Source organism: Cynocephalus volans, chromosome 3, assembly GCF_027409185.1.
Source record: "Cynocephalus volans isolate mCynVol1 chromosome 3, mCynVol1.pri, whole genome shotgun sequence".
Taxonomy (NCBI): domain Eukaryota; kingdom Metazoa; phylum Chordata; class Mammalia; order Dermoptera; family Cynocephalidae; genus Cynocephalus; species Cynocephalus volans.
In genome coordinates, this window is record NC_084462.1 from 182,262,986 (window position 1) to 182,279,938 (window position 16,953).

Here is a 16,953-nt window from a genome sequence, read left to right on the forward strand (position 1 = left end):
AAAAAGTTACAGATGTTTTACGCTCCTAAACAAAGACTTGGAAAGGGGGAAGTTCAGTGTCCCACTGTATTAAAGAACTAAAAGTGGTACCAAATGCTGGTTATAGATTGATGATAGCCACGGAGCTCAGAAAAAGCCCTTTGTTCTGCCCCACCCCAGCCACACAGGCAACCTGGAAGAAATTCACCTGGGCTCAGCTGCCGAGCACCACCTCCACACCAGGGCAGACCCTGCACCCAGTGCAGCGGCCAGTATACCACAGGAAGTCTGGCGCCTAATTTCAACCTCTTCCCTCCATCCTCTACATAATCCTGAAGATGGACGAAGCGTAAATTTGGGCATTCAATTTAGTTACTTAAACACAAGCAGAATCACGTAAGAACACATATACGTGAAAATGCTTAAGATTTAAGTCAAAGGGAAGAACTGCATAAAAACAATCACTGGACAGCTAAGCCTTCATTAGAGGCTGAGGTATGGATGCTGGTTGTCCCTCTGGGAGCAGAGACACAACCGGCCCTGCCACTGGCTGCACTGACAACGCTGACCTGCCTACAGCCAATATGGTCCACAAGCTGGCTGCTCAATCACTGTCACACCTGCTTGTCTGAGCCTGGAAGTGAGGAGATCTGCAGTGAGTTGCAGGGCGGCTCCCCCAGGGTTCCCTGAGCCTGGCTCTGTGGTAGTCCTGTGACTCCATCAGAGCAGGGACATGCTGCAGGTCCCCACACTGCTCTTCTAGATGATCATTGCAGGTGGTAGAACACCACAGATGAACTTAAGGAACAACCTGAGTTCGAAATTTGGTCCATTTTAGAGAACAAATCACAAACTATGGGTTCAAGGATTTAAGTATTTAAATGAATGTATTTTAGAAAACACAATCTTAACGATGTTATTAATACATTAGCATTTGAGCATAAAGTCTGACATATCTTACTGAAAATCAAATTTAAAAGGAGTTATGGGGGGGGGAATCACTCTAATTCTAACAAACTGTCTCTTCTGCAGTGCCCTGTCATAACTAATTAGTCCCTTCTGGGAGAAGGAGGTCAGGTCACTGCGGGCGAGGTGGAGTGGGGAGGGGAGAGCTGTGACACCAGACATGGCATGTTAATCCAGCTTGTTCAGTGTCCTCTGGGAGGCACTTCCTCACTTTAGGATGTGGGGACACTGCTTACCCTGCAGGGCTGGGGTGGAAACTGAAGGTGGCGACTATCAAGTGGCTGCTGGCTGGAGGCAGGGCACCTAATGTCCCCTCTGACGTGGGAGCCCTGCATGCAGCACAGAAGAGTCCATACATGAGAGTTCTGAGGAGGTCTCTCAACCGCTGCATGAACTCAGACTTACGAAACTCTGCAAAATCATTTAAACCCTTCTCACATGAAACAGAGTCCTTGGCTACCTTGTGCAGATCCTCCTTCTCCTGCCGCACCATGCGGTACTGCTTCTCCAGTCCCTTCAGCCGATGCGTGGAGTCCTCGTGCTCCTGGCGAAATGTCACTGTATCTTCAAGATGTCGCTCGAGCCTATTTGAATCTGTGCAAAAGAGAAAATAAATTGTGTTCTTTTATGTGCAGTAACTTTATATGTAAAACTTTGTCAGCTGGCTTACTGATAAAAAATTATTTAATAATTCACAACAGTCTTTTTCATTCAGAGGCTTTTCTTACTTTTACACACTCATGAGTACGTACGTGTCATGGGCATAGCTACATGTACACCTGTAGTGAACAGGCTCAGTGGACTTTATTCTGGTCATCTGTTTAAGTGCTCTCTCCTCTAGTGAGTCCTCGGCACGCACCCGTCTGACTTAGTCCCTTTAAACTGTGTAATCTAGCACACTGAGAAAGGGTCAGACACTGTGCAACAAAAGTTTTACTGAGTGATTCAATCAAAGCCTTTTCCTGGATCAGGACGGTGGGGTTCCAGATAGGAAATGGAGAGAAGGTGAGAGATTCCAGGCGCTACATGGAGATGCGTGTCAACTGCAGCACCAACTGCTGTGGACCAGATGCCCCCCCACACTCACTGAGGCTTAACCACACTGTGACTGCTGAGGGTGGGAAGTCCTATTATGGTAATCGAAAGGTGGGGCCTTGAAGAGGTGATTAGGTTGTAGGACTGGCAGTAGTGAATGGATTAATGGTGGTGTTCAGGGCGTGGTTCTGAGGGCTTTAAAAGGAGAGTGTGTGAGGAGCTATCGCTCTCTGCTCCACTATTTCGCTATGTGACACCCTGGGTCACTGTCACCACTACCAAGAACCTGATGTGTTCCCTGGACCTTGGACTTCCCAGCCTCTGAACTATTAAGCAGTAAGTTTCATTTTCTTACAAATTACCCAGTTCCATTATTTTGTTATAAACAACAAAAATGGAATAATACACCAATCCGTGTGAGATTAAGGGTAAAGCCTACGAGTGACTTGAGTCTTTAGAAAGCTTTGATAACCCAGGAACCACAAGAGAAAGGTGGTGACAGTAAGCCTAGCACCTAAAATACTGAACAGCAGGCACCATCACTGATGAAAACTTTAGAAAGAAAGCAGCTATGGCAAGAAAGAAGCTGTCTCAGAGCTACAAAGGAGAAAAAAGAGAGAGAGAAAATACTCTGAGAGTTTACAGATAAAATATTAGGGATTAATTCCAGCTGGTAACTATAAAATTATTAGAACTAAGCAAGGGCCGGCCTGTGGCTCACTCGGGAGAGTGCGGTGCTGATAACACCAAGGCCCCGGCTTCGGATCCCATATAGGGATGGCCGGTTAGCTCATTGAGTGAGCATGGTGCTGACAACACCAAGTGAAGGGTTAAGATCCCCTTACCGGTCATCTTAAAAAAAAAAAAAAAAAAAGAACTAAGCAAGCTGGGTGAAACAATTTTAAACATACTGACAAAATATCAGAACCCTAAGTAGGTTTGCTAAGGCTTAAGCTTTCTTCTGCTTTTCTGATCGCTACAGTCTGAATGTGGGTCCCCTCCAAAGCTCATGTGGAAAACTGATCCCCAATGAGGCAGTGGTGAAAGATGGTGCCTTTAAGAGATGACTGGATTGTGAGGACTATGCCCCGTGAATGGATTAATCCATTCATGGAGTAACGGGTTAATGGTTCAATGGGTTATCATCGGTGTGGACTGAAGGCTTTATAAGAGAGCAAATGAGCTGAGCATGTTAACAGGAGCTCTGGCCTGGCCCTTGTGATGTGATACCCTGAGTCACCACAGGACTCTTGTAGAGTTCCTACCCAGAAGATGACCCTCACCAAATGTACCCCCTGGCCAATACATGGACTTCTTACCTTCCAAAACTGTAAGAAATAAATTGTATTTTCTTATGAATCACCCAGTTTCAGGTATTTTGTGATAAGCAACTGAAAACAGACTAATACACCATCTTATGAAAAAACTCTGAAAATTTCAAGACATTAATGCCCGAGAATAGGGACTAAACAGCTATACTTTAAAATACTTACCCGCTATTTTATTCTTTAAACGTTCAATTTCTTCATTTAGCTTTTTGATTTCTTTATCTCGGTTTGAATTGCCCAGGGCCCGCGTTGAACCGTGAAGAGACTGCACAGTCTGGGTGGACTCTAGGGACAGGGAGACATAGTGTAAGTGCAGGTACTGCATGGCCCAGCAGCTGCCCTATGCCCACACGAGGCTGGCTCTGGCCTCACCTTGCAGCTTCCTGCTCAGCTCCAGCTTCTCTTGCTCTAGTCTTCGTATCCTCCTTTCATAAGCTTCAATCTGCAAGCTGTTCTCTAAATCCCGCTGCACATCCTCATCTTTGGTTAAGGTATTAGACTGCATTATGCTCTTCAGAGAGCCTCGATCAGAAAAACAGCTGCGGAATAAAGCAACAGGTTTTTCTGATCTACTGAGAATTTAGTGGTTTCATTAGCATTTAAAAACTTCCTGGGGTGACAAAAATGCCTGTGAAAAGACTTTATTGCTTATGGAGCCAAAGTTAGACAAAAACCTTCCTTACTGCAAATGACTGGATGATCATGGGAGAATAAAAGGGATACTCCCTTACAGCTAGTCAAAGAAAACACTCCTGCAAAGGAGGGGAAATTTCTAAATTATCACTTATACTTAACTAGAAATGCAAAACAGAAGGTGTTTTGTGTAATGAGCTGGGCTTGAGGGAGGCTGGGGGACAGCAGTGTAGCCAGAGCAGCACAGGCCATAGAGGTTTCCTGGCTCTGCCACTGCCTGCCTGTGTGATCTGGGACAGCTCCTGTAACCTTCTGGGGCTCATCTCTTCCCTTTCAGACTGACCGACCAATTCCAGCACTCTAACTCACACAAGGACAAGCTGACTCACTGACACACACTTGTGTGCAAGAATGCATCACAGGCACAGACAGACTGAGCCAAAGATGGTTCTCTCATTCAATAGCTAAATTCTCAGACTGTTTCAAATGCTATTTAGTCTTTGAGTTCCTATGCTGAGTCCAGTGAAGAACCCAAACACATATCTGTTTGCAGAAGGGCCTTTCTGGTCAGTGTTTCTCCAAGGGTGGTCTGAGAGTGCTGGGCTGTTCACTCTGCAGGTGTCTATCATGGGAGGAGATCCCTGGGCCCATCCTGCCAAACTGGAGCCTTGGCAGGCAAGCCTGGGACCTGCAAGTGTGACAAGCAAACAGTGAGCAGGGATGTAACAGAAAAGTCAAGGACATCTGCACTAGGGGTTAATAAATCAATACTTCCACCTGGACTGCTTCCTGGAGGCTGGAAGGCATCAGCTATCACTCTGGCTCAAGTGCTAGTTAGCTCTGGTATCTTACACCAAAAGAGGTCTTCTACAAGCCAGGGCAGAAGTATCCCCTCTCCCAAAGAAATTTTCAAGTTAGGTACAAGCTGCCAGAAGATGCCATGAATCATACTCTGTGACCTTCCTTGGGCACTGTGGAGTTTTGTCTTATCTCACCTGCCTTTCTTCCCAACTTCTCTGCTCTTGGCCCAGCTTCCTTTTAAAATCGAGGTGGAATACTTTAGGCAGTACAGCTTTGCACAGAGACCCATTCAGGAGAGGCCAACAGACACCTGTGGGGCTGTGGTCACACATGGGGATGCTCTCTTGGCTCTTTGGATCTCTCATATGGCAGAGACTGTCCTCCAGCCCCACTAATGGAAACTATGGAGCTGATGCCAAAATCCTCACAAATCAAAATCTTATAGAGTACTCTAGTGGAGCACGATGGAAACGCTTCTCCTGGCTGCAGCCACTGATTCTGTTATCAAAAAAATCATGCTAATGCTAATGGCTGACAAGTCAGCAGTTGGGAAACTATGGCCTGTGGGCCAAATCCCAGCCTGGTCTATTTCTGTAGCATCCATGAGCTAAGAATGGTTTTTACATTTTTAAAGGATTGTAAAAGAAGAATATACAACAGAGACCACAAAACCTAAATTATTTACTGTTTGGCCCTTTATAGAAAAAATCTGCTGACCTTGATACATGTTCTCACCTGCAATAATCATGTGTGCATTTTTTAAGGACAAAAACCGACACGCATCTCCCTAGAGCAGGGCCCTCTCCCAGCCCTCCTGGCATGAGTAGCTCATGGACAGAAGCACTCTCAGACCATTCATCTCCCCATGGGAAGGCCTGCCTGGGGAAGAGAATTCTAGACATACCTTTCTGTTGTAAATGTGAAGCCAATGAAGGGCAGATGTAATCCAGAAAAGCCTGTGTGAGAAGCAGGAGGCAGTATATCCTGCACAAGAACACATATAACACAAATGAAAATCTACACTGGCACAAACAGGGAAGGAAAGAACGTCATGGTCTCAGTGGAAGTCAGGAGGATGCAGGGCAGAACTGTGTGGCCTGGCAGGAAGCAGTTTCACGGTGTTGTCCATGGGAGCTCAGCACTGGCAGACTTGTATTCCCCATTCCTGCTCCATCCACCGCAGGTGCCACGCAGTTAAGAGGAGATGCATGCTAATTTTGATGATGGTAATGGCACAGCCAAACTTGGGATTAGGCTAATGATTTTCAAATGCTTTAAAGCCACAGAATCCAGTGCTCAACATGATCATGTGCACAGACCGACAACGTGCAAAGTGCAGCCCCTCTGAGGACATGGGGCAGACTGGGACTCTCGCTTTCAACCTAAAACTGAGGCCCAAAATAGAAAGGAAATTCGGAAAGCAAAAGTAGACTACTTTATTTATTTATTTATTTATTTATTTATTTTTCCGTGACCGGCGCTCAGCCAGGGAGTGCACCGCTCATCCTTATATAGGATCTGAACCCGCGGCGGCGGAAGCGTCGCCGCGCTGCTAGCGCAGCACGCTACTGAGTGCGCCACGGGCTCAGCCCAAAAGTAGACTACTTTAGACAAGTTTATTACATCTCTGTTTTTCAGTTTGAGAATCTTTATTAAAAATAAAACCAAAGTTAGCTATCTGGAAAATTTCAGTGTGGAAATACTTTCTTTGGAGTCTAGGAAAAACTCCTTTTAATAGTGATAATACAGTTATCCCTCAGTATCTGGGGGGGATTGGTTCCAGAACCTGGTGGATACAAAAATCCAAGGATGCTCAAGTCCCAGATATAAAATGGTGTATCATTTGCATATAACCTCCGCACATCCTCTGTATACTTTAAGTCATCTCTAGTTACTTATAACATCTAATGTAAATATTATGTACATAATTGTTACACTAGGGTTTTTACATTTTGTGTTATTTTTTATTATTATTATTTTTTCCCAAATATTTCTGATCTGCAGGTTGGTTTAATCTCTGGATGCGGAACCTATAGATGCAGACGGTGAACTGTACTTTCTTGTCTTTTCTCCATGTGATCTGAAGTTCAACTCTTATTCTGAATGTGGAGCCATCAAAGCAAGTATTAAGTGCAAACAGATAACTATTTCACGAAGCTGCAAGGGGTACTTAATGGTTTCTCCTAAAAACCTCTGTTCCTCCTTGAAAACTGTTCATAAACTAAGAGTTTTCTCCAGGTCATGGTCATTCACAGCAAATGACACTATTTTAGGATAAGAAAGTCTCTAAATTAAGTAGTAATAAAGAAGATTTTCTCTTACTTGGTTAATCCTCAGTTTCTCTATCCCCAAACCAAGTCACATGTATGGCTTTGATGAGACCAAAATAATTTTACAAGTCATGAGCAAAATTCTCCAGGACCAAAGGTCCTGGCTAGTGAATCAAAGAGGGCCCTGTCAGACCAGATAAGAATACCAGACAAGTCCCACATCTGGGATCCAACCTGGAAAATCCACAATCTTAAATAGTCAGTGCAAATACTCAAAATCTGTTATTGTTGTTGTTCTTGAACTCCTGTTGTATAAAGAAACATAAACGCAGACACTGTCACCTGTGATGGTAGAAAGATTTAATATGCCCTCATATGTAGGGAAACAGACCAGAAACAAAGAGGCCAACACACTATCCATAGGACCAGAGGCCAATCTCCACATTGTGTCTTAAGGTCTTTAAATCTAAAAAGTAGTGACAAAGCTGTGGTGAAGCTCTAACACAATAATGTATATGACACCGCTTTGAGAAGGTATAAAGTACCATGAAAACAAAGCAAAATTATTTCTGAGTTTCAGAACAAAGAGAGCTGTTTAACTCAATTTTACTCAAAATGAGTTACCCATCTTTTTTTAAAAAAGGGACATTAAAGACAAAGCTGAAGGCTGGAATAAAAGGCATACTTCCTTGAGACAATTGCCAAATTTTTCAAAAAATAAGTACAGTTCTAAGATTTTTTTACTTGGTAAGCAACACCTTCTTACTATAACAATGTTATACTATAACATTGCTAATTTCCAGCTCTACTGTGAAGCAATACTGAGAACAGAAGCATCTTCACACTTACAGTATTTCTTAGCACATCATCATCTACATCAAAGTTGGATGTGTCCGAAGGACTGCTCACGTCGGGAATATAAGGTGCTTCTAGATTTCGTATATTTTCCCAATTTAGACCTTCAAAAAATGCGTGCTTTTTGAAATCCTCTATTCCATTCTGCCCTAGCCGGCGCTCTCTGCTGCAGATCAACCTCTGAATGAGGTCTTTTGCTTCTTCAGATACATCTGTGACATGGGAAGGGAACTGAAATCGCTCCTGGGTGGAGAGGCAAAAAAAAAAAAAAAAAAAAAAAAAAATCAGTGGACAGGTGGACATATTCAAAAATATCTAAGACATACTGACATTACAGGAAACAAAATAGAAACAACGGCTCCAAAGCAGCAGTCATGTTTTATTTCATGGTAACTAAATGCAAACAAAAGGTAATGAATTTTGGGCAGTCCAGTTAGCTCAGTTGGTTAGAGTGTGGTGCCAACACCAAGGGCCAGGATTCGATCCCTATACCAGCCAGCCGCCAAAAATAAAAACAAAAAAAACCCCAAAGCTATGAACTTTAATTCCAGAAAGGCAAACAAGAAAATCATTAATCTTTCTACTTTTATTTGTGGTAGACTTGTTGCCACATTATGTGTAAATTTAAAAAATGATAAATTTTCACCTACCAAAGTGGCAAATAATACTGATAACATACTGTGGGTGGGAATGCAGACAGGCATAGCCTTTTCAGAGTACATTTTGCCTACACATGGTAATTCCACTTCTAGAAATTTATTTTATAGGAACAGTCAGAGAGAAAACAACACTTCATGACTGCATTATATCTTGACCAAGAAAACTGCAAATCACCTAAATGCCCATCAAAAAGGGACTTGTTAAAAAAAGATATGGTACATACACAAAGAGAAAGACATATCTCTGTGTGTCAATATAGAAAGATGCTAAAACTATAATGACCAAAAAACACGACACATGCAATGTGACCCCATGTATTTAAACATGCACGCCCACAATAGGTCAAGTCTGCATGGCCACATGCCAGGCACAGCAGAGCAGGCCTGAGGGCTGAGCCACCTGCTGTCTATGGGTCTCCTTTGGTATCCACAGAAAGGGCCAACAATACTACCTCCTTCCCAGGGCTGTAGTGCAGATTAAACAAGTGAATGCATGGAAGCACCTGACCGGGGCCCCACACTGCTCAGCACTCAACAATAGCAGGTGCTCGATATTAACTAAGTCCTAATTATTACCTTAACAACACTTAACACTGAGAAGTGGATGGGGTGATTTTCACGATCTACTGAATGCACTTTTGTACCATCTGAAACTTTTATAGGAAGCATATAATGATTTATAAATGAAAAAATATATTTCTACTTGGGGAAAAAATTTTAAGTATAATTTTTGCTTTGTTTGCAGTTAAATGGAAAACCATTTACCACTTCAGTGTTAATCTACCCTCTATATGAGCAATTAGTGGGAAACACCAGCTGGAGGACACATCAGCATACAACCAGGAATGTTTCTGGGACATGTGTGTGTACACACATGCGTGTGTGTGTGCATGTGAGAAATGTAGGCCGAGAAAGAGAATGCTGTAAACATACTGGTAGAAAGAGTGGAATTGGCATTAGGAAAAAGACATATTTGACTAAAGAGAATAAAGAAAAAGAAAACAGATGAAGGGGCCAGGCCCATGGCTCACTTGGGAGAGTGCGGTGCTGATAACACCAAGACCACGGGTTTGGATCCCATATAGGGATGGCCGGTTAGCTCACTTGGGAGAACGTGGTGCTGACAACACCAAGTCAAGGGTTAAGATCCCCTTACTGGTCATCTTGTAGAAAAAAAAAAAAAAGAAAAGAAAGCAGATGAAAAACTATTACACAGAAGAGGAAATAATAATAAAAGAGAAAAAAAAGAAAGACAGAGGAAAGGCAACAACAACACAGTGATAAAACAAACACCTTGGAAAGGGAAGAGAGAAAAAGAAACAGTCAAGGTATTAAGTACTTCACTGTGTGGAGATGTGGGAACATTTATAACGACTGATTTCTAGGAAACAGATTTGAGAATCAAAGTTGGCATCTAACTGACATATCTAGAACCACAGGTCAAAGTGCCCACTGGACCTCCCTACCAGCTGTCTCAAGACACCTCACACTCACCATGGCCACACAGACACATCTTTCTATGGACCCCTGCTTCTCCTCCAGGGAGTCTGATGTCAGTGCATACCAGCATCCTCCCCTGGCGAGGGGTCATCCTGGAAGCTCCCCCTTGTCTCATGCCTACATCCTGTGTCGGCATCTGATGCTCATCCCACCTCCAGAATCTTCCCCCAATCTCTCCTCACGTTCTGCCTGCCCCCAGCCTGGCCCAAACCCCAGCATCTCTTTCTGACCTACTCTACCAGCTTCTCAATTCACCTCTCTCCCTGTAGGCATACTCTCTTTACCTCTAGGCCTGTGCAGGCTATTAGGAAAAAACAGGGCATGGAAACGCAACATCTTACTTCATGGTTCATGATCTTCCCATAGGTCTCCACGAGTGACTCTGCATAAAATGGCGTTTCTCCATAAAGCATCTCGTACATGCAGACACCCAGGGACCACCAGTCGCACTCAGGCCCGTACTTGCCCATGCCATCCTCCATTGCCTGCAGAATCTCAGGTGAGATGTAGTCAGGTGTGCCCACAGCCACAGAGGACTGAACCTTTGGGGAGAAGGAAGCATTGAAGGGACATCCTTGAGAATCTCTAATTGCATATTTCTAACTACTTCCTTTAAAATATAGGGGCAACCAAAAATGAAATAATCATGGAATTAAACTAGTGAATGATCATGATTTAAAAACCTAGTAACTCAAAAGTCAATGCAAATAAACATTCTCTTGCAGCACTAAACATTGTGCAGTTCCCAGAGTGCATGAGACTCTTGCAACAGCTTCCTCAATGGCCAGATGCCCACCACAGCCCCCAAATGGCAACCTCTTGAAGTCCCCCCAGGGTTGGTATTTGCCACTCTCTCTGCCACTGCTCCCAGAGTGGTTGGGGAGCACGTATGTCCAAGCCAGTGTGCAGAGGCTCATATTAGAACAGAGACTCTGGGCAGGGCCCAAGATGCTGCATTTCTAACAAGCTCCCAGAGTATGCTAAAGTTGCTTACCTGCAGCCCAACCTATGGACTCCCTGATGGGAACATCTGGAAGTTGATCCAGGCATTAACTGGGTGTTTAGGAATTCCCTGGACAACAGGACACTGGGAAGCTAAGACGACCCTCCCCCCCCTACCCAAAAAAGGGAGAGAACAATTCCCCAGCTACTGACATGGCCTGAATGTAGTGACAACTTTCCAGAAAGCTATGATCAGCAAGGGCATCAGTCACCTCAGAGAAAACAGGAGGGGACTGGGTAAGTTGAGAAAATGTCTATTGGTCTCAGAGCTAATGGAAGCATGGGGCCACCCCTGAGGTTGCTGAGTCTATACGACTGAGGGTCAGGCAGGAACCGGAAACAACAATCACACAAGGCCTGTCTGGGGAAAGGACAGACTCGCTCTTGTGTCCTCTCTGAAAAGAGAGCCACAGGGGATAAGCAGTGGCCTAGAGTCGCCAGTGGTGAGAACTGCTCGGTCTGAATGAATCAGCAGGGAATTCTGCCTCTGTCATGAGACTAGTCTTTCTCTGCACAAGTGCACTGCTTGGCCCAGGAGCTCCTGATGAAGATGATATGCAGGTGAGAAGGGTAGCCAGTGCTCTGGTGCAGACCAAGGCCAGAGTTCCAGTTATTTGAAGGCTGGATTTGTGGACAGCGCCAACCTATAAATTAATCAATGTGTGTTCAAGACTTTCAAAAACTGGAGACTGGCTTTGTGGAAAAAAAGTGAGCAAATTGCTTCACTCCTCTTCAAACACTGTCAACTGATGCAGTTCTCTGGGTTCTTTTACTGCTCCTTGAAAACTCACTAGTAAGAAAGGAAGGGATTGCTCTCTTGGAGAAGTATTTTATGTCACAATTTAAGATAAGTGTAGGTTTAAAGAAGAAAAGACTTGCAAACTTGTAATAATAAAACTGTAACAGTGGCCACAGGATAGAACATAGGCACTTCCTACTGAGGTGATAGAAGCTCTCTGGAAGCAGCTGCTGGACTGGATGGCAAGCCTCGGGCCACTCAGTACAACACCAGTATGGCTGTGGGTGCAGCCACAGCAACTGAGGCCCAAGCCTGGGTGTCCCAGCCACGGCTGATCCAGAGGCAACTTCCTGTTCTGAGTGGAGTGCCAGCTGGCCCTTGTGACACTGACATTAAGGACCTCTGCTTCTAGATCTATAACACCCATAGAGGGAAAAGCCCCAACCAACAGGAAATTAGCTGCCCAGCAGAAGTGAGAATGTGCAGTTACACGGCTAGTGTCTGCGCCCAGAGCAGCCTGGACAGGAAACTTCAGGGAGGAGCCCGAGAGCTGCCCCTCATTTGCTCAGTGGTGGTCTGTAGTCTGCTTTTAGCCGCCTTATGTGTTTGAGGAAACCTGACAACTCCCCATTTTAGAAGGCATATTATCATTTTTGTAAACATAAAAAGCAATAAAGATGTTTATAAACGTAAAAAAAAAAAAAAAAAAAAAAGAAAAAACCCAAAATAGAAAATTTTAACTGTCTCCTAAATAGATTCATTTTCTTAATTTACAGTAATAAACTTACGTTTCTTAATTGCATCTTAATCTTAATTGTATCTCAAATTGATAATTTAAGCTCCTTCTAACTACAGGCCAAACCCAAAAGTAAATGGAAAATGTCCAACAAAAATACCTACAGTTCCATCATCATTCATCTTCAAACATGATCCAAAGTCGGCCAGGCGGATATGACCATTCATGTCCAAAAGGACATTGTCAGGTTTAATGTCTCTGTTAATAAAATAAATACATACATTAACCATTTCCAGGCAACACATAAGGTAGGTCAAAGCCCTTAACTGGCAGTAGATCAGCTGAGGAAATGCTGGTATAGTAAGAACGTTCTGTGTGACAAGCCAGTCAGTACAGCAGCAGCAGTCACCACCAACGAAACTCATTTAGTCCCTAATTAACCTGGCAAGGCATAATCATCATTCCTGTGCATCCCCCCACCCAGCTGCTGCTGGTCGCTGGGCAACTCCCTTGTGCTGGAACGCTCTGGAGCCCAGGCCTGTGATGGTGAGCAGGCTGATGCTGCCCCTGTCTTCATGAAGTCTGATGCCCGCTGAGGTGTCAGAAAACAAACATGCAACACATAAATGTGCAAGTTGTCTCAGACGTGTTGCACAGCAGAACCTGTGTGGTAAGGGCCATGAAGAAACATTAAACGAGGTGAAGGGACAGGGAGGGATGCATGGAGGGAGCAGGGAGGTTGGTGGTCACCACTGAGAACAACAGAGTTGATGAGGTAAGGGAGGCAGGTGAAGATTTGGGGCAAGACTGCTGCAGGCAAACAAACTGCCATATACCTCCCAGGTTGTATTTTACAGATGAAGACACAGAAGGTGAGCAATCTGCCCCAAATTATACAGCAGCAAGCAGAACAGCAGAGAAGCAAACACAAGTCTATTGCATGAAAGCGTGTTTTCCTAACTACCATACTTGTACTTCTGAACATGTGGGGGGGTCGTTGGGCAGATTTCAGAGTACTAGTCCTCTTTCCTGGCAGAATAAGCTTACATAACTGAACAGTACAAAAGGAACACAAGCTTAAAAGCAAAGAAAGATATTCACCAAAAGACAGGAACAAATATGTTCCCAGTAGCACTACTCACAATAGCCAAAAAGTGGAAACAATCTAAATGTCTATGTGCAGGAGAATGGATAAAAAAGTTGGACTAGTCACATGATGGAACACTACAACACAATAAAAACAAATGGAGTGCTAACTACTCTCAACAACATGGATGAATCAGACAAACAAATGCGAGCCAAAGTGACAATTCTTACCAAAAAATGAAAAAACAAAACCTCAAAGCAAAACAAAACTCCAGCACACCATTCCAAACTGAAATAAATAGCCTCCAATAAGCATTTGGGAAATATGAAAAAGAAAATAATCAATTAACCCCCCCCCCCACAAAAAACCACGAAAAAATAAGAAAAGAACCCAACAAAACCAGGAAGAAATGAAAAGAGTTGATTAAGTCAGGGAAGAAATAGAAGAAAAAGATAAATTCATCAGAAACAAAGACTAAATTATGAGTGTACTCCAAAAAGTTCATGGAAAGATCACTAATTATGTTACAATTCTATTTTTCACAACCATTTTTTAACATATTACTATTGTGAAATCTTGGTACCATGAACTTTTTGCAGTACTCTTGCATATGATGCCCAAAGGAGAATAAATGCAAATAAAAATCTAATGATGGGCATTTAAGAAAGGGAGGAAAAGATCTAGCAAAATAAAAATGAGATAAAGAAGTAGAAAGAGGAAGAAAGTAGTTGGACATTAAAATGGAAGACGACAGGCAAAGAAGGCCCAACATAAACATAACTGGGGCCCCTAAAGAAATCAAAACATAACTCATATTTGAAACTATAATCCAAGAGAACTTTCCAGAAATAAAGACCTGAATCTACAGACTAAGAGGACCCATCAGATTAAAAAAAAAAAAGTCAATGTCCTCTTTTTTAGAGCTAGTTGATACTGAAGTTCATATGGAAAAATTAACACTCAGGAATAGTTAGAACACACTGAAGAGAGAGGTATATTGGGGGGTGGGAGGAGGGGAATTCACTCTACATAATTTCAAAATGTACTACAAAGCCTCTGTGATCAAAGCAGTATGGTATTAGCATGCAGAGATGGACTAGACCAGAATGCCCAGAAACAGACCAACTACATAAAGAAACAGAGTATATGACAAAGACTGTATCTCAAATCACTGCCTTTTAAAGATAAATTTTAAAAATCTGCCTAGTGAAAAACCACAACAAGCAAAGTCAGAAAACAAATGGCAAACTGGGAAAAAACAGTTGCAACATCTATTACAGATAAAAGGCAAATACTTCCTTAGCAATTGAAGGAAAAACCCAGAAATCTTATAGAAAAATGTATAAAACACAGTAACTAAACCACTCACACAGGCATACACACAAATATATAAAAATGATGCTCAACTTCACCAGACAGGTGAAAAAGAAGGGTACAATTGTGTACCATCTCTCATCCATCAGACAGCAAAAATTCAAAAGTTTGAAAATACAGTCTGTTGGCAAGGATGCAAGGAAACAGGAACTTTTTTTTTTTTTTTGTCCTTTTTTTTTTTTGTGACCGCGCTCAGTCAGTGAGCGAACCGGCCATCCCTATATAGAATCCGAACCGGCGGCGGGAGCGCTGCTGCGCTCCCAGCTCCGCACTCTCCCGAGTGAGCCACGGGGTCGGCCTGGAAACAGGAACTTTTAAACACTGCTGGGGGGAGTACAAAAAGGTAATCCCTATGGAGGGACATATGCAACATCTAAAAAAGCTACATATGCATGTTATTTCTCTTTTGAGCCAGCAATCCCCACTTCTAGGAAATTATCCTAAAGACACACCAAGAATATAAAACAACATATGCACAAAATTATTACTATATTATTTATAATTGCAAAATACTGAAAAGCACTTAAATGTCCATTTACAGGAGACTGGTTAAGTAAACTATTTACATTCAAAGGAGTACTACACAAATGTAAAAAGTAAAGAGCTCCATGAACTGACATGGAATGATTTCTAGGATATGGTGCTAAAAAACAAACAAACAACAACAACAACAAAAAAAACCCAAAAGAACACGTTCAGCAATTTAACATTATCTTTTGTTAAAGAAAGGAGAAATAAAAACCATCTGCTTGTCTCACACACAAACCCTAGGAACACAGAGCAGAAGACAACAGACAGTTGCTTATGATGGGTGGGGGAAGGAGGTAGGTGGATAAGGAAGGGAGTGACACTCTGAGTACAACTTTGTACAGTTTTGGTGTTTTGGAAGCATGCCAACATTCTACATACTCAAAGAAAATTAAATCATCAAAGATGGGAAGGGAAGCCTAAAATGCAAAACTGACTGAAACCAAGGAACCCTACTGTATTTCAAATGAATCACACAGTAACACTGAAGGGGAAATGGGGTAAAAAAATGAAACAAAACAAATCCAAGAAATTTGTGAACACAGAACTTGAAGTACTGCAGGTGAGGTGGAGAGAACTGCAGACATGTCCTGAACTCTTCTCAGCAGGCTGTGTGTTGCAGGGATACGGGCAGAGTAAGTCTGAAGCTATTTTAGACACAGGACTGAACAGACGAGTCAACGTGCTAATGCTGCTGGGAGCCAGAGGTATCAGCAGAAGGAGAGAAACAAAAATACAGAACGGGAGAAAGCCAGGAAGTTAAGTCACAATTCTCAACTTATGTATTACATAGAAACATGTGTATAAAAATATGTGTGCGTATACCCATATTTTGTTAACTGTGTCCACTGAAGGAGGCTAATAATGAGCATAACTAACACCCAGAAATTGGTCTTTAAAATCATTCCCCATTAAAGGAACTGAAGCTTCTCAGAGAAACGACTGAGTTGGGGCACAGAGGTTCAAGATGAGCCAGAAATTAAAAGTGTTCTCAAAAACTGATACAGGGGAAAAAGTATTAAGTACACAGTAGAAAAATATAACAAAATCTTAACTGGGTGAACTATTTATCACCATCATGGGGCAGATGGATACTGCATGCTCCTGGATGTGACAGCCTGAGAAGGATACATACATTATACACATATATTCTGGCAGGGGATGCATAACCTCAATCTATCAGGAGGAAACATCAGACCAAGACAAACTGGGAAGTGCTCTATTAAAAAAGTGAGGGAGCTGTACTTTTCAAATGTGTCAATGTCGTATAAAGGACAAAGAAAGAAAAAGTACTCCAGATTAAAACAGGTTAAAAAGACATGACAACTAATGCAACACGTGATCCTAGAATGAATTCTGCACTAGAGGGAAGAAAATACTATAGAAGATGCCACTGGGTCAAGTGACAAAATCTGAATACAGATGTTAAGATTAGGTAGGAGCAGTAGAGTAATGTTAAAT

At 42.7% G+C, this 16,953-nt stretch overlaps 1 protein-coding gene across 1 annotated transcript in view; it reads right to left on the bottom strand.

Annotated features, from left to right (window-relative positions):
* The window catches only part of CDC42BPB (CDC42 binding protein kinase beta), a 114,292-nt gene that overhangs the window by 37,020 nt on the left and 60,319 nt on the right, over window positions 1-16,953 (bottom strand). The window contains 7 exon segments of the mRNA XM_063091851.1: window positions 1,406-1,539; window positions 3,474-3,593; window positions 3,681-3,847; window positions 5,647-5,726; window positions 7,862-8,110; window positions 10,368-10,568; window positions 12,668-12,761. Of these exon segments, the coding sequence (XP_062947921.1) occupies window positions 1,406-1,539; window positions 3,474-3,593; window positions 3,681-3,847; window positions 5,647-5,726; window positions 7,862-8,110; window positions 10,368-10,568; window positions 12,668-12,761 (1,045 nt within the window).